The sequence below is a fragment of the Numida meleagris genome, chromosome 13 (assembly GCF_002078875.1).
Source record: "Numida meleagris isolate 19003 breed g44 Domestic line chromosome 13, NumMel1.0, whole genome shotgun sequence".
NCBI lineage: Eukaryota > Metazoa > Chordata > Aves > Galliformes > Numididae > Numida > Numida meleagris.
This window is the reverse complement of record NC_034421.1, coordinates 12,415,449-12,432,278: the sequence shown is the minus strand read 5'-3', so window position 1 is coordinate 12,432,278 and position 16,830 is coordinate 12,415,449. Positions and strand designations below refer to the sequence as shown.

Below are 16,830 nucleotides of genomic sequence, written 5' to 3'. Positions count from 1 at the left end.
ACTAACAAACTGCCCACTCTCCAGCCTCACTTGCTCCTGTTTTTCCTAACAAGCTGACAACCTCCTGATGTTCACCATAACTGCAGTATTGCTCTGAGGCTGCCACCATGCAGCCTGTCCTTGCTAGCTTTAATGCAACATGTGAAACACGTGTATCTTGGTCCCAAAGCCTTCTTGGAGCAGAAGAGGAAAGAGAGAAAGTTGCACCAAACAGATGTGGTCAGATGAAGCTCTGAGCTGGTGAATTCAGTAGAGCATCCACCCTTTTCCTGTGGACTTCGTGACTTTTTTCTAATCCTAATGTGACTGGCTTCTTTTTGAGGTGGAGATCTTTGTTTACGTAGCACTGGAGAGATGTGCCCTGGACTCCTGGAGTAGCTCAACAGCCCATCCACCACCACCCCCAGACTAGAGCTCAGGGAGCTTTTGAATGAGACAGACACGGTGACTTTGTGTGTGTCAGGGAGTGGACCCAGTGCCCAGGTGTCCCTTCCCATCCTACCTGCCTCACCACTACCATTGCCAGGTGCCACTTAGACACTGTGTTTGCATTTACAACTGCTGGCATTCGGGTTTAAGCTTTCAGGGCTGCTAAGCTTAAGTTGATAGAAGAGCCAGGCCTTGATATTGATTCATTGCTGGTTAGTGCTGCAGGATCTGTAGGAGCTGATGGGGCTCCCCAGCTGGACAGAGCTCTCATTGTTTCTCCGGAGTGCTCCAGATGCCCTAAACTCAGTTTATAAGGTTCTCCTGGACTGTCTTGAGTATGATCAGAGAGTAGGACAGATCCCTATCCGATCCCTATCCCAGCCCTGGGCCAGCAGTGGTCCCGGGCAGTTTGGGAGTGATATTTGCTGTGGAGAGCAGCTGTGGTAGTGCTTGTCCTTGCAGGCTAATGGGAATGCAGTTCCAGGCACAGCTCTTCATGCAGTGTTCATCAGCAGCCTAATAGTGGCCCTATGTACAAGCTTGTCACCCAAGGTCACCTTGATGTCTAAATATTGGTAATGAAAGTTGTGAGTTGTGTTTTAAGAACGGTTTGTGGTGTGTGTTCTGTCTGTGGACTTGGTTCTGAGCTGGGACAAAGATTGCTTTGGTGAGTTGTGGGTCAGGGAGAGCAGAGCAGTGCTCTGAGACCTGCACAGCCCCTTCTCTGAGGGCTGGCACCTAGTGACTAGCTGAAGAATTCCCAGAATTCAGAAGTGTGGCTCAGCGAGGGCAGGTAAGGCTAGCAGTGGCTCTCTTGACCTTGTGCCCGCTGCTCTGTGTCGCTGGGAGAGCAAACAGGGCTTTTGGCAACGGTTGGTGGTTTGCATCTGCAGGTGTGAGTTGGAGAACCTGTGTTTGGAATTCACATCTTTTTACACAGTGGCAGGACGTCTTCAGTTGCTGGTTGATGATATGCATCTTTGTCCTGCAGGGTGCAGTAAGCAAAACACAGGATTTAGTTTCCTGTCTGGTGCTCTGCCTCAGTTCACCAGTATGACCTAGTTCTGGATGTAACCCACTTTTTACTTCAGTGTATGTTTTGATACCCTCTTTGTGATTTGTGAGGTCTTCCTTCTCAGCAGCTGGAAATCCTACCCGTGAGCTGTGGCCTGAGGTGAGGTTTTTGGGTTTGGCTTGGAAGGGTTTTCAGGTTTCAACACCTGGGCCAGCTGCAGGCTGATGCAACTTGCCATCTTCTGACACAGGATTAGCCACAGTGGGGAAAGGGCTGGCAGGGCTGTGATGACCTTTGTAGCTTCTCCTGCAGTATTTGAAGACTGTTAGCCTAACGTACACCTATCCCTCTGCCTTCCGTTTTGCTTCTGACCCAATGCTCTTCCACATCAGCAGCCACTTGGCAGCAAACCTGCTTTGTGGCTGCAGCCTTGTGCTCCTGCTTCTGCCACCAGCAGCTCAGAGCTGTGTGTGCCTGCTTCAGGAGAGGGCAGGACCACAGCAAGCATTTGCCATTGATGTTACTTGTGAGCAGGATGGGAATCCTGCAGCGTGAGGTGGAGAAGTTGGGGATGTTCTGGGAGTGTGGCGGGAGGCTGGGAGAGAACAGTGAATTCTGGTGGCCACTGGAAGAAGCTACAGAGAAAAACTACAGCCCCCGGTGGGGACCTAGAGCTGGCCTGAAGACGGTAAGTGTTTTCTGTGAGTGCCTTTTAGAGGAAAAAAACATTTCACCAAGCTCTTCTCTGAGTTTCTGTTCCGTCCCCTTTCTAGAAAAAGAGCCAACTGTTCTTTACACACATTGAATTTCTCTGTTGTTGTTGTCTTAAGAGAGAAAAGAGTGCTGTTGATGGATAAATATTTCTGACCAGGACCTGTCAGGTTGCTAAAACTGGCTGAGGACGGGCTCTGAGATGCTCGTGGTGGAGAGTTCTGCCTGCATTTGGATAGGGGCTGGCTGGAAGTGATCGCCGTGGGTTTTGTCTTTACATTTGCATAATCTGAGCAAACGTGATGCTCCTGTTTACTTGTATGCTGGCATTTTTCAGAGGCACAGCTGACTGGTTTGGTGTAAGCAAAGACAGTGATGCTACACAGAAATGGCAGAGAAAGAGCCTTCGCCACTGCAGCCTGCGGTATGGGAAGCTGAAACCTCAGGTCATCCGAGAAATGGACTTGCCCAGTCAGGACAATATTTCTCTAACAAGCACAGAAACCCCCCCTCCACTCTATGTCGGGCCCTGCCAGCTGGGCATGCAGAAGGTGAGTAGCCTGGGACAGAGTCAAGGCCATCATGAGCTTCTTGCGCAGTGTGTTTGCCATTTTTAACCCATTTGTGGGCTTAGTTCTGCCTGAACATGCCTTGTCCAAAGAGTTACAGTCAGTGGCTCAACGTGGTGTCTGTTGTGTCTGTACTGGGACCAGTACTACTTAATATCTTAATCAGTGACATAGATAGTGGGGTTGAGTGCAGCCTCAGCAGGTTTGCAGATGACACCAGGCAGAGCAGTGAAGTTGCTATGCTAGATGCCATCCAGAGGGACCTTGACAGACTTGAGGAGTAGTCCCATGTGAACCTCATGAGGCTCAACAAGGCCAAATACAAGGTGGTGTACCTGAGCTGGGGTATTCCCCAGTGTCAGTACAGACTGGGTGATGAATGGGTTGAGAGCAGCCCTGTAGAGAAGGACTTTGGGGTACTAGTGAGTGAAAAACTCACACAAGCCAGCAGTGTGCGCTTGCAGCCCAGAAAGCCAACTGTATCTTGGGTGTCAAAATAAATGTGGTCAGCAGGGCAAGGGAGGTGAATTTCTTCCTCTGTTCCACTGTTCTGATACCCACCTGGAGTACTGCAACTAGTTCTGTGGCCCCCAGCACAAGACAGGCAGGGGCTTGCTAGAGAGGGTCCAGAAGAGGCCACAAAAATGTTCAGAGGGCTGGAGCAGCTCTCCTATAAAAACAGGCTGAGAGAGATGGAGCTGTTTGGGCTGGGGAAGAAAGGGCTCCAGGTGGACCTTATTGCTGCCATTCGTCACTCAGAGGGTGTTTGTAAGAAAGACAGAGAAAGGCTTTACTGGAGTCTGTAGTGACGCAAGATTTGTACTGACAGAACAAGGATCAGTGGTTATAAACTGAAAACTTGATTATGTTGTAGGACTTGGAAAAGCGTATCCTGCATCAGCTGTACTACAGCTCCAACTACAAGTCCTCAGAAATTGGTTTGGGTGCCTGCAAAGGGCATCTGCTAGGCCTTCGAGTGTGGTCCTAGGGGACCAGGACCCTGTCAGTCACGTTCAGTTACCAGCACTTGAGAACTAACCCATAACATTCCAGCAAAGGGAAGACTCCTTGTTCCACTCAGCACCTTAATCCATATGGTATTAGGGCATCGGTGAACACCACTGCAGTGTGGGCAGGTGTGAAACGAATTCCTTCCAAAGCAAGTTGATCTGTGACCTGGAGCCTGGCTGCATAGCTGAAACAGGAGAATATTGTGTCTTTCAATCCAGTCTCACCTTGCTGAGTGTGTTGGTCACAGGATACTGAGAAATGTTGGGCTCTGTGTGGACTACACTCAGTCAGAACTTGGTTTCAGTAGGTGTAACTCCATAAAGCTTCCCATTGAGTGTGCAACTGTGGATTAAAAAAGGCTCATAAAACATTAGGATAAAGCACAGAAGTCATAAAGAAACCACAGCTGTGATGATGTAAGGACAGAGGAAAGGTTTGTAGCTGAAGGCAATGTTTTCATTAGGTTGATTCGTGTGTTTGGCAGCCTTGGTCTGAAGAGTCCTACAGAAGGGCTTGTAGCTCCTGGAAGCTTGCCTGCTTTTTCCAGCTGTTAGGCTTAACAGAAGCAGATGTAAATATACAGTTAAGCTTCACCAGGATACTGTTTAAATCCAGAGCTGTACACCAACAGAAAGGAAGCTAGCTCTTGAAAGGGCATGGCTCTATTCAGGGATTTCTCAAAGTCCTGATCAGACATCACATTCTCTGACTGCAGAGTTCTCCGGCACAGGAGGTGAATGAATCCAAGAGCTTAGGAAGGGCTGAAGGAGGTTTGAAGCTGTCTGTGAACATTGGAAATGTTCTGGATGAAAGTAATCAATACCAACAAAAAAAAAAAACCCAACAACCCAACAACAAACAAAAAATAAATGAAGAGAGGTTTGAGGACTTGAGCTTGGGACTCGGATGCTGAGCTTACAATAAGTTATTCCCTATCTCCCTAGTGTAGAATTGGTTGGGGTTTCCTCTGGCCTGGTTGTTGGTTGGCCACTGCCCTGGTCTCAAGAGGGAGGTGATGGAGGCTTGGCAGGAGGAGGGCTTGGTAGGCAGATGTTGGGGGGTGGCTGTACATACTGATGGGCTTCTACTCTGGCAGATCATAGACCCTTTGGCCCGCGGCCGAGCTTTCCGAATGGCTGACGACAATGATGGCTACAGCATCCCCCACACACCCATCACGCCAGGTGCCACGTCGCTCTGCTCCTTCACCAGCTCACGCTCGGGCTTCAATCGCCTCCCGCGACGGCGGAAACGGGAATCTGTTGCCAAGATGAGCTTCCGAGCAGCTGCGGCTCTGGTGAAGGTACTGTCTGTGGGAGGGCAGGGAGCAGGCTGGCAGCAGGATGCGGCCCTGCCCCGGAAGAGGGGTGAGAGGGAAGGAGCTGTCTTTTGTAGGAAAAAGCACTTTCTGTGAGTAGAGAGGATGGAGGAGAGGAAACCAGGACATGTCCTCTCTCATTTCAGCTGTCTGTGTAGCAGGCAGGGTGTGCAAGAAACTAGGATGCCAGCTGGTTTGTGGTGTAGGTCTTGCTGGCCGTTGATCAGCCTTGGGGCTTTGATTCCCACAGCCAGCAGCCTTAGAGGGCTCAGCAGGTCCGGTTAAGCCTGCTGGGACCTCTTGGTGGTCTGTCTGCACCTGCTCATGGCAGAGCAGAAGTACCTGAGCTTGCTATGCCTCTTGCTATGCAAGGCTCTTTTCTGGGTCCCCTAAGGGTTGTGTACAGGTGACCCTTTGCTCTGTGACTGCTGTTCAGTCAGACATCATTGTACGGTACGTGGTAGAGGAGCATGTTGCAAGCCTTCATTGGAGAAGATCAAGAAGTGGGGTAGCACTGGGAGGTGTCACCTGGAAGGTGCTGCACATCAGATCTGTTGTGCTTGATGGATCAGTGTGACAGGGTCAGCGCTTGGGCTCCCTGCGTGCTGGCCAGGGTGACACTGCATGGGCCTGGATTTGGGGTGTCTGGCAGTGACTTGATGCTGCTCTGTCTGTCTGCAGGGTCGCTCTGTGAAGGACAGCACACTGAGGAGGGCTCAGCGGCGCAGCTTCACCCCAGCAAGTTTCATGGAGGAGGATACAGTGGATTTTCCAGATGAGCTCGACACTTCTTTCTTTGCTCGGGTGAGGGGCAGGGCAGTGGCATGGTACTGACTCCAAAGACTTTGCAAGACTGTAGCTCTGGCAGAGCTGTGTGCTGCAGTGTGGTGCTGGCGTCTCAAATGTGATGCCTCATCCTTCTGATGGGACTTCTGTGTCTTTGCCCAGGAAGGAGTCCTTCATGAGGAGCTCTCTACTTACCCAGATGAGGTGTTTGAGTCGCCTTCAGAAGCTGCAGTCAAAGATACTGAAGTAAAACCTCTAGACCAGACAGATCTCACAGGAGGTGCCTTGGACAAAAATGAGCTTGAAAGAAGCCACTTGCTGCTGTAAGTATTTTCCTGTAAGATGCCAAAGCCTAACGTGGGATGGTGGCCTGCCCATTCAGAGTGGGATCTTCGGTGCTGGGCAGCTGCTGGGGCAAGACCATCACTCCTTCATGAGGGAAGTTACAATCTTAGTGCCGTGGGTGTTTGGAGCAGAGATCAAAGAGCAGAGCGGTGATTTGTTTAAGCCCTGCATGCTTCTCTTGATGTTTTGGGTGAGAGTCCTCCTGCACAGCAACCCCTGAAAGGTGACTCTGAGGCCGCCTCTCCAGCAGCTCCCTGGCGTGATGTGTTTTTGAGGCTGTGTCATGGCTTGGGGAAACAAAAGACACTTCAAGTCAGCCGTGAGGACGCTGGAGGCCCAGCCTTCAGCTGTGGAGAATACAGCAACGGTAAGAAGGCTGTTGCCATTGCCACAGTCACCAGGAACTATTGAGAGGAGTGGAGTGAAGTATTGCTGAGTGTCAAGCTGAGCTACATTCCTCACTTGAAACCAGAGAAAGGTGTGGCACTGATGCTGAGAGCCCTACAAATATGTGGGTGGTACTGTACTGTATGCCTAGATTTTTTCCACCTGAGTAACTGGTACTGAGTAATTGTTCCGTGTCGTTTCCGAGTTAGCTCTGACTTAGCTGGCAGCTCACCCCAGCAGAGAGCAGTGCTGGGTGTGAACGTGTAGCAGACAGGGAGGTCCTTGTTGTGGTTCTGCTGCTCACAGCCCATCTTGCTGTGTTGGAGTTTTCCCTTCAAGTGTTTCCAAGAACTTGACTCGGTCTTAACAGAAGTGGAAGCACCAAATGGTGGGAGCTTGTTGTCTCTCCTCTGAGATGGTCTCAGTCTTCTTGGCTCCATTTGGATTTTCTCAAACCTACATTCCTTTCCCACTTAGAGAACTGCTATCAGAATTGCAGTCAATTGTCCTCTTAGGTGGCCAGGTGTTTATTTTGGCATAGGCTAGTAGTCCAGCATGAAAGTACTGGGAAATAGCATGTCCGTTACACAGAAACTACTTGAACCTCATCCTATTGCTTGTCCATACTTCAAAGCTCCCTTAGCTTCTCCAAGACACTCTGGTTATCTTTCAGAAAAAAATACGGTTTCTGTGACCGCTTTTCAGAACCGCTGCCTTTGTGCAGAGCTGATCACTTAGGAAGCCACGGGAGGTATCTGTTAACTAGAGGCTGGAGCACCTGTCGAGGACACATGCCTACCACAGTTCTAGGCAGTGGGAAGGGGGGAAATAGCAGGCAGTTGTCAGTGCTGCGTACCTTACCTCCAGACTGCTCGTTAAGAGCAATGAAATACAAAAAGATGCCCAGAGCAGGTGCTGTTAATCAGTAGCTTGTGCAGTGTTCATTCGATTCATACTCTCTTTTGGTAAGAAAGCATTCCACTAGCTAGGGATTTTTTATTGTGTTGCCGAAGCCTGGTTTTGCTTTTCTCCTGAGAAATGCATACTTCAATGCAAATAGAGGGATGAGTGGAAGACAAGTTGTGAGAGGTAACTGGCTTGGTTTTGGTTCCTGCTCTTTTTCTCTGTGTGGTTTAATGGGCATGGGGGTTTGACTTGCCAGTTTCATTGCAGTAAAGTGCTTCAAGGGTTGGGATTTCCACTGTGGGGCTAAATTGCACTTCCATTTCATAGGAGAGAACAGAGTGAGAGGAATGAAGCAGAGGAAGAAATAGATGTGTGTGAGTGTTAGCCACCTAATGAGGTGGCTGACCCTGCAGATGCTGAGGATGTAGCACATGGCTTCCGTTTCTCTCCCTCTGTTTTGGATCAGAAAAGAGGCTTCTCCGTTAAGGCTAAAGTTGAGGTTGTAGGAGGTGGTCACAACCACAGGATGCTGTTCTTGCTGCCTGCTGCAGTGTCAATGCTGGGAGGCTGGAAGCCATGTCTCCCAAAATGGAATGCTCAGTGACGCCCAGCTGCAGTCTCCCCATTTTAACCTGTTGCTGAGAAAAAAAAATTGAAAGCCGTGAGCTTCTGAACAGTGGGGTTCAGCTTGGTGCAGCTGCCTTGTGCCACCTTCTGCACCTAGTCCAGTGCTTTTGTTTGCTGGGGCTTAGTAACACTTGGAAATACGACTTCGACTTCAGAGCACCTTGTGTGCCATCAGCTGCTGCTCAGCTCGGCTGTGGTGGGGCAGGCACAAGGTCTACTGCCGCCAAAGACCAGACAAGGGCTGCTCCCTATTCCCGTGCCGTGCAGAAGGAAACCATCGCTGTTACCCTTTTTATTCCAGCCCACTGGAGCGAGGCTGGAGGAAGCAGAAGGATGGGGGGGGCCTGGCACAGCCCAAAGTCCGCTTGCGGCAGGAGGTGGTGAGCGTCAGCCCGCAGAAGCGTGGGCAGCGCATCGCCGTGCCGGTCAGGAAGCTTTTCGCCAAGGAGAAGCGGCCGTACGGGCTGGGGATGGTGGGGAAGCTGACCAACAGGACGTACCGCAAGCGCATTGACAGCTACGTGAAGCGGCAGATTGAGGACATGGACGATCACAGGTGAGAACTGCAGAACTGTAGCTGGGGTCCCAATAAAACCCCGGGCGCGAGGAGCACGCCTTGCTCCTCCTGGTGCTTTGGGTATCTGCGTCTCTTCCCCCCCGCTGCTGTGCTGTGATGAATGGGAAGGCTCAGGTGTTCTCACCTCTGATTGTTTCCATACAGTCAGTATTTCAGACGGATGACGCGTTTTGGCGTTAGGCTTTTGTATTCATGGATGCTTTTCTTGGCAAGAAGTGGCTTGCCCAGTGTTTGGGGGGAGGCAGTAGACAGAGGCTGTCTGCTAGCAAGATTATTGCCACCCTAGGTGACCTTGGTCCTGGCCCCAGAGTCTGCCAGGGTTCCTAGGGAAAGCAAGCAGCTTTTCTCCCTGCTCTGTGAGTAGATGTAACAAACCTGGATTTCTGCCTCTGATCTTTTCCCTTTCCCTCCATCCAGGCCCTTCTTCACGTACTGGGTCACCTTTGTGCATTCGCTCATCACCATCCTTGCTGTGTGCATCTACGGCATTGCCCCTGTGGGGTTCTCACAACATGAAACTGTTGATTCAGTAAGTAAATCATCCTGACTTGCCTGACGTGGAGCATGATTGTGTCACAGCCCCCGGCACAACGGCTACTTGCCTGAGGGCCTTGTTGGCTGGACACCAGGTGTCCAGAGGCTGCCTGCAGCATCCATGAGCCCACGTGCTGCCTGCTTTCCCTCCTGCAGCCACATTGCTCTTGACATTGAGCTCTGTCGGGTGGGCTTTTGGCACAAAGCATGCTGGGCTCCTGGCAGGTTCTGGTTGCATCTGTGCTGGGAGCCCTTTTGAGCAACTTGTTCCCCTCCTGGTGGAGACCAGGAGGATGCTCATGGTAGGGAAATACTTCAATCCTCAGTTAAGTTTATGTAACAGCTGCAAGATTTTGCTTCTGCCAGGAGCAAAACCGACCTGTCTGACTTTGTGAGCTAATCTGGAAGCTACTTACAGCCTTCCCATGTGCTGTCAAACATCTCTCTGAGGTGCACATCTCTATAGCACCATATTCCTGCTCCAAGCAGGGGATGCCCAGGGTTACTTCTCACTTACAAGTCTGACAGCTTTCACAGCGCTGTCGCCAGCATCTGGACCTGTGTTGCTGACAGCTGCTGCTTATGTTGTTAAGCTGTGTGAAGCTTCCTACAGGATCTCAGCCACCCTGGGAGAATGTGAAGTAGTCAGATAGGCGTTTTTAGTGAAATCTTTAAATGAAGGTGCCCAGACCTGCCCTCCTACAAAAGATCGGTTTGAGAGAGCTGTGTACCCAGTCACCTGCTGTGGGGATTTCTGCTCCTTCTGGGAGCTGTTTTCACCAGTCCCTGCCACTTGTTCATGGTACTCTCACTTCCTCTCCTTGCAGGTTTTGCGAAACAGAGGGGTTTATGAAAATGTCAAATACGTTCAGCAGGAAAACTTCTGGATCGGCCCCAGTTCAGTGAGTGCTGTCACCTGGGGTTGGCAGGGAGCTATGTACCACAGCCAGATCGCTGCAGGGACCTGGGCGCTCCACTGCTTGGGGCCTAGTGCTAGCAGCTCCCATCAGCTGGGCTTCTACAGGACCCTGCTGTCCTTGGCAGGGTGCAGCAGTGCTCCTGCCCCATCTGCCCTGTGGTGTGGGTTGCTGGGAGGTGGAGATGGGCCTTGGCACTCCTTGCACACAGTTCGATGAAGCCAGGCGTGAGGCCAGAGAAAATTCAGGAGTTATGTGGGGCATGACAGCTTTCATGTTGCTATCTTCCCCAGCAAAGGCTGTAATGTCCCAGAGCTTCCTTCCTGGCCACAGAACAGGCCTTTCTGGGGCCACGGGCAAGCAAATTCTGGATTCTCATTTTGAGCTCACTTCTTTGAGGCACATACTGAGAATATGCCTGATATGTTTTGAACGTCATCGTGCAGGACTTGTCTCTGGCCCTGCTGGGGATACCCCTTGCAGTTCTTCCCAGTCTGCTCTGCCCTGGGCAATCCTTGTCTACTCCTTGGCTGAGATGAGCTTTTCCATCTCTCTCCTAGGAGGCCCTGATCCACCTGGGGGCCAAGTTCTCACCATGCATGAGGCAGGACCAGCAAGTGCACAGCTTCATTAAGGCCAAGCGTGAGAAGGAGAAGCACTCGGCGTGCTGTGTACGAAATGACAAGTCTGGTTGCGTGCAGACTTCGGAGGAGGAGTGCTCAGTGAGTGTGGTGGCCCCTTTCCTGCTGTTACTGCAGGCTCAGGGCCACTTCTGTTGATGCTTTCTCCCACCCTGGGATTCACAGTGATACCTCTCCTTTCCCTTCTCTTGCAGTCCACCCTGGCTGTGTGGGTGAAGTGGCCCTACCACTCCAGCACACCGATGCTGGCAGGAAGCAAGAGGCAGTTTGGGTCTGTTTGTCATCAGGACCCCAGGTAGGTCCTGCCTAGCCCGCTTGCCACCCTGGGGACACCAGGGCTGCTGTGACAGTCAAGTCAGAGGCATGGGGTCCCAGGCCAGATCATTGCTGAGTGTGTGCGTAGTGGCGTCCTTACCTGCCCTGATGGTGGCAGGGGATCTGAGGCAATTCCTTCTGGAGCATGAACTTATTTGTATTTCCTCCAGTCTCTGCTTGGGTTGCCTCCCCAGGGGATAGCAGCTACGTTCCCAGCGCAGCTCTCCTGCAAAGCCCTGGCAGCCACCTTTGCCCTTGGTCACCCTGGGCTGATGGAGGGCTGAAACCAGCTGAAGGTCCATGTCTGGAGTTCTGTTACGTTGTTGAGCAGCTGTGTGCTCTTTGCCAGCTGCCCTTTTACTGAAGCCGTGACCTCTGTTCGTGGGAAGCAACCTGTAGCTTTGATCAGCACAGCTTTGGCTGATCTGAAGTAGTGTGTCACCAGCCCCATGCCGGGGACAGAGGGGACCTATGGGAGTGTAGCTTGGCAGCAGGGACAGTGTGGTGTGCTAGAAGTCATTTCTCTGGGTGATCTTTGCTTCCTGTTGCTGCAGGGTGTGTGAGCAGCCCGCCTCGATGGAGCCACATGAGTGGCCAGACGACATCACCAAGTGGCCGGTGAGCATCACTGGTGGCACAGGGCCTGTGCTGGACGATGGCATTTCCAACCCACTGTGCAGAGTTGCAGGACTGTTAGTGGAAGGGGTCTTTGGTGCAGCCTCCTGCTCGTCACAAACACCAGATCAGGGTGGCAGTTGCTTTGTCTGGCCAAGGCTTGAAGCCCTCCAACAACAAAAGTTCCCTCTGCAGCAGCTAAAGCCCTAACCCCTACCAGGGTAATAGGATGATGGATACTTGCTCCATCTAGGGACTGTTTTAGTTGCTTGGCAGGGAGGAGGCATTGGTTTGGGCTGCAGCAGCCCAGGCAGCTGGGGTACCAGGTACCATCTTACCATCAGAGGAAAAGCCTTGGAAGGCTGTGTGTGTGGGACTGGCTTCTTCCCAAGTGTCTGTTCCACGGATCTCTGACTGCAGCCTGTTGTGGTTTTCCAGATCTGCACAAAAAACAGTGCTGGGAATTATACAAACCACCTTCACATGGACTGCGTGATTACAGGCAGGCCCTGCTGCATTGGGACCAAAGGAAGGTAATGAGTTTTATCTGTGTGGAGAGGGGCTGGGTACTGGGGTGAGAAACAGAGGGCTCTGAAAAGAGGTTGTAGGCACAGCCTTTTGTCCTCCTTGTCCATCCTGTGTGGAGGGGAGTCTGGCAGGGAGCCCTGATGGGTTTGCCAGGCAGAGCAGGACTCTGGAACAAGCACAGGGTAACATCCAGTCTGAATTTGGGGTGGCAGGTATCTCACTCAATTGATCCTGCAGTTTAAAGAGACTCGGAGCCCTGGGGATTAAATGTATCTCTTGAGGAGTTCAGTGCTTTTCCTTGGCATGGCCAGCTTGTTATCAATAGGCTGCACCGACCCCAGCTGGGCTTCTCTGTGCATTCCAGGAGGAAATGACCTGATCTGGGTTTGTCAAGGAGGAGGATGTTCTTCATGTTGTTCCTCAGCTTGAGCAGTTACCTAGTGCTTGGACTGGGCTTCCCCTACCAGGGAGGAAAATCAGTGCTGCCTCTAAGAGTTTCTCTGTCTGTGAAAGTCATGGCAGGACACTGTTGGCTTAGCCCCACTTTCTGCTCTGTCAGCATCTGAGGCACAGGGCTCCCCAAGCCCAGAGCCATAAATTCCCCAAGCTCCAGTGCTCATTCTCAGCTGTAAATAGCTCAGTTTTAGCACTTGTTTTGGAAATTTTGTTGCAGAGGCTCTGTACCATGTCAAGGGCTGCTGAAGGCATCAGTTCCTGTAGACAGATTTGGCATGAGAAGGAGTTAGTGGCCAGGGAGGGCACAGGATAATCCACTGTGTCTTCCATCTGTGACTTGTTCCTTGTTTTAATTACTGTGCCTCTTCCAGGTGTGAAATAACTTCCCGGGAGTATTGTGAATTTATGCGTGGCTACTTCCATGAGGAGGCAACACTTTGCTCTCAGGTAGGTGCAGAGTAGGGGTTTGTTTTCAAGCAGCAGGTGACTGCAACCTTCCTGCTCCATGGGCGAGCAAATGTTGGGTGTGTTGGGGTGATGAATAAGGGCATAATGCTGCCTAAGTAATGGGTGGGGACGCATGAAACGGTGCTGGAGGCAAGGGCTGGGACTTGGTATAGCAGAGAAGGGGGTGGAGAACCCCTTTTTTAGAGCTAGCAGCAGCCTCTGCCATGGCCACGATAACTGGCCGTGCCCAGTGGTGCTGGCTGGCACACCCCTCAGCCCCGTTTGCTGCCCTAGGTTCACTGCATGGATGACGTTTGTGGACTCCTCCCTTTCCTAAATCCAGAAGTCCCTGACCAGTTCTACCGTCTCTGGCTCTCACTTTTCCTCCATGCTGGGTAAGCATAGGTGCAAAGCTTCCAGTGTCTGGGAGGGAACCATGGGATTGTGTGAGGGTTGTTCCAGCACTTTCTGCCCTCGGGGACACCACTGTGAGGCTGAGCTGTTGTCCCTGCTGAGGCTTACCAGGCTGAATTTGCTGGGAGGGATATTAGAGGCATGGGCTGTGTCAGGTGCTCTCAAAAAGACTCAAAGAAGACAGCAAAGCAGACAGACAAGCACACCGTGGGGAACTTGGTGGCTGCTGCTTCAGCTCCTGTACTCTGAACTTGGCAGGATCCTGCACTGTCTGGTTTCAGTCTGTTTCCAAATGACGATCCTGCGGGACCTAGAGAAGCTGGCAGGATGGCATCGCATCTCTATCATCTACCTGCTCAGTGGCATCACTGGGAACCTTGCCAGTGCAATATTTCTACCCTACAGAGCAGAGGTGGGTCTCCTACACACTAGGGTCCTGGCAGCTTCAATACAAGCCCCTACATACTGTGCCTTTCTGGCAGAGGAATCAGAGCGGCACTTCCCTTTGCAGCACATGTGCAGGTTTGTAGTTAGAAGTCAACACCACGCTGTCATCTAGCTGCTGAGCAGTAACATCCCCCAGAGCACTCTAGGCTTTCCAGGTGACTGACCCATTCCAGCTGCTGTACCAGGGCTGCCTCTCGGAGTGAATGGGAGAGGTTCCAACCACATGCAGGCTGGGAATTCAGGTCTGTAGCTGGTGCCAGTCCCTCCACACGCAGGCAGGCAGAAGGTGAGGGCTAAGAGCAGAGCTTGCCATTCCCACACTGTCCCTGCCCACACTGCTCAGCTGGAGAAGCCTGATGTGACCAGCCAGGTTCACCTTAGAAGACTGCATGGTAGGACCTAGAAGACCATCTTCCAGATCCTTCAGTAAGGAAAAGTGTGTGGGGGGTGGAAGGACCAAGGAGATTGCTTCTAAGGAGCTCTGCCCTCTGGTAGTTCAAACCAGATTCACCCTCCTTAAATAGAACATCTGTTCTGTTGAGCTCACACCTACCTTGACCTTCATGTCAAACCAGACCTTGAACCTCATCACCAGGATGAAGTCTCAGGGTGCAGCATCTCTTTCCCAAGTTAACAATGAACAGGGACTTGAAATAACCCTAATGCCTGGAGCTGGCTGCAGAAGCCAGGCAGATGGGACGTGCCTGATGTTACCTGTAATGTTCTTCTTCTGCAGGTTGGCCCTGCAGGATCCCAGTTTGGGATTCTGGCCTGTCTCTTTGTGGAGCTCTTCCAGAGTTGGCAAATCCTGGCTCGCCCGTGGAGGGCTTTCTTCAAGCTGCTGGCTGTGGTGCTCTTTCTTTTTGCCTTTGGCCTCCTGCCTTGGATTGATAATTTTGCTCACATTTCAGGATTCATCAGTGGTTTCTTCCTCTCCTTTGCCTTCCTGCCCTACATTAGCTTTGGGAAGTTTGATTTGTATAGGAAGCGATGCCAAATTATTGTTTTCCAGCTCATCTTCATTGCACTCTTCTCAGGACTTGTGATTCTATTCTATTTCTACCCCATCAAGTGCGAGTGGTGCGAGTTCCTTACTTGTATACCATTCACAGACAAATTCTGTGAGAAATACGACCTGGATGCACAGCTTCACTGAAAGGCAAAGACTGGCTTCTCGAGCAGGCACTGGAGATGGACTGTCTTTGCATTTGCTGTGCTAGTTCCACGTGGACAGAGCTTCTAATCCAGTGACACTTCTAACCAGGGCCGTGGTTAATTTAAACCGTCTCTAGCACTCAGCAGGCATGGTTTGCCTTATCTCAGAAGACTCTGAACAGAATGTTTGTGCCTTGTTCAATTGTATTGAACCTCTTCTGCTGCCATTATTTTTATTACACTAGTTTCAATACTACATTTTTAACCAGAGTTATTTACTACTGCTAAGGTGGTGATTAAATGGAAAGGTAGCGTTTTAGCTACTGCTAATTGTTTTGCATAGTCTGTGGCTACGTTTGTTACTTTATCTCACCGATGCTGTTTTATGCACCAGTAGAAGCAGTACTCTCCTAGCACCCAAAGTAGCCTGACGCACATTTGCAGCTGGAAATAAGAACTTCAAAAGCCTCAGAAAGTGGAGTCTCTTTAATTACAAAAAGCACATTCTGCATACAGCTCAGAGGCAGACATTTCGAACAGCACCTGCAAAAACATGTCGGAACATCTGTTCAACTGGAGTTTGCTTCTCTGTGAAACCTTTCAACCTCTTCCTCTCGAGAGTGCTGAATCCAGTGCCTGGTCCTGGCAGGGATGGATTCTCTGTTCTACCTGTTAAAGAAAAAAAATATTTGGGAATAGCATTGCTAGCTGCATACTGGGCTCTCATCACTGCAGTACAGGGGATCAGCCAGGGCCAGAGGTGACTGCTGGGCAGGGCCCCATGGTGTAAACCAGAGCTCTGCTGTCATTGCACACATTGTATTGCACTGGGTGCTGCAAGTATGGTAGCACTTAAAGAGGATGAAAGCCTCTGTGGTCACAGAGTGACAGTTTCTAACCCAGCTAGCTGGAGCTGCTAAACAAAACGTCTGGAAAGGACGCAGGTACCACTGCTCTCAGCAGCTGGTTGTGGGGAGGAGAGACAGACACAGTTTTAAACATACTGAGGTGGGGAGCCTTGGCCACACCTTGTGTTCGTGTGCATCACTGCAGCACGGTACTAGAATTGTGATGTCTACATGGACTACATACAGGTAGATATATATGCTACTAGTGCTTCCTTGTGCTGGAAGTTTTCTTCAGTGCATCAGCTGCAAAAGAATACCATGAGCAAAAGTTGTCTAGTGGCATTATCCCCCCCCCATCTGAGAACACGAATCAGCTGAACTCATTTCTGTAAACCAGAAAAAAACCCAACAAACTAAACAAAAGTTACAGGGTACAGAAGCAGAAGTGCCTTTGGTAACTCCTTACAGCTTGCAGTAATTGAGGAAGATGGCTCAGAATGCACCCAGTGTGGAACAGCAACCTTTGCTGGCTGCCTTTGTGTGCGGTGAGGGGACTCGCGTTAACTGCAGGTGCTGTGAATGGTACAGGAGTGTTAGGAGCAAAGAGGGAGAACAGACACTGGGGTGCAATACGAAGAGACATACAGGAGGATCAAATGAACTGCGTGATGGCAATCTGTCAGCTGTAGCAAGAGACCCCGTCTTCCTGGGCATTAGATTTCCAGAGTTTCATGAAGCCTAAAAGGAAGGTCCTAAAAGGAAGGTCCTAAAAGGAAGGTCCTAAAAGGAAGGTCCTAAAAGGAAGGTCCTAAAAGGAAGGTCCTAAAAGGAA

General features: G+C 50.9%; 1 protein-coding gene across 4 annotated transcripts in view; it reads left to right on the top strand.

Annotated features, from left to right (window-relative positions):
* The window catches only part of RHBDF1 (rhomboid 5 homolog 1), a 33,741-nt gene extending 18,249 nt beyond the window's left edge, over nt 1–15,492 (top strand). For all 4 annotated transcript variants that reach the window (XM_021411513.1, XM_021411512.1, XM_021411514.1 and 1 more), the window contains exons 4-18: nt 2,493–2,706; nt 4,832–5,038; nt 5,735–5,857; nt 6,002–6,162; nt 8,406–8,660; nt 9,099–9,210; nt 10,043–10,117; nt 10,693–10,854; nt 10,968–11,068; nt 11,643–11,706; nt 12,142–12,236; nt 13,059–13,134; nt 13,429–13,529; nt 13,807–13,960; nt 14,732–15,492. In XM_021411513.1, coding sequence (XP_021267188.1) covers nt 2,493–2,706; nt 4,832–5,038; nt 5,735–5,857; nt 6,002–6,162; nt 8,406–8,660; nt 9,099–9,210; nt 10,043–10,117; nt 10,693–10,854; nt 10,968–11,068; nt 11,643–11,706; nt 12,142–12,236; nt 13,059–13,134; nt 13,429–13,529; nt 13,807–13,960; nt 14,732–15,151 — 2,320 coding nt within the window. In that variant the 3' untranslated portion in view covers nt 15,152–15,492. The remainder of the gene's footprint in view (nt 1–2,492; nt 2,707–4,831; nt 5,039–5,734; nt 5,858–6,001; nt 6,163–8,405; nt 8,661–9,098; nt 9,211–10,042; nt 10,118–10,692; nt 10,855–10,967; nt 11,069–11,642; nt 11,707–12,141; nt 12,237–13,058; nt 13,135–13,428; nt 13,530–13,806; nt 13,961–14,731) is intronic.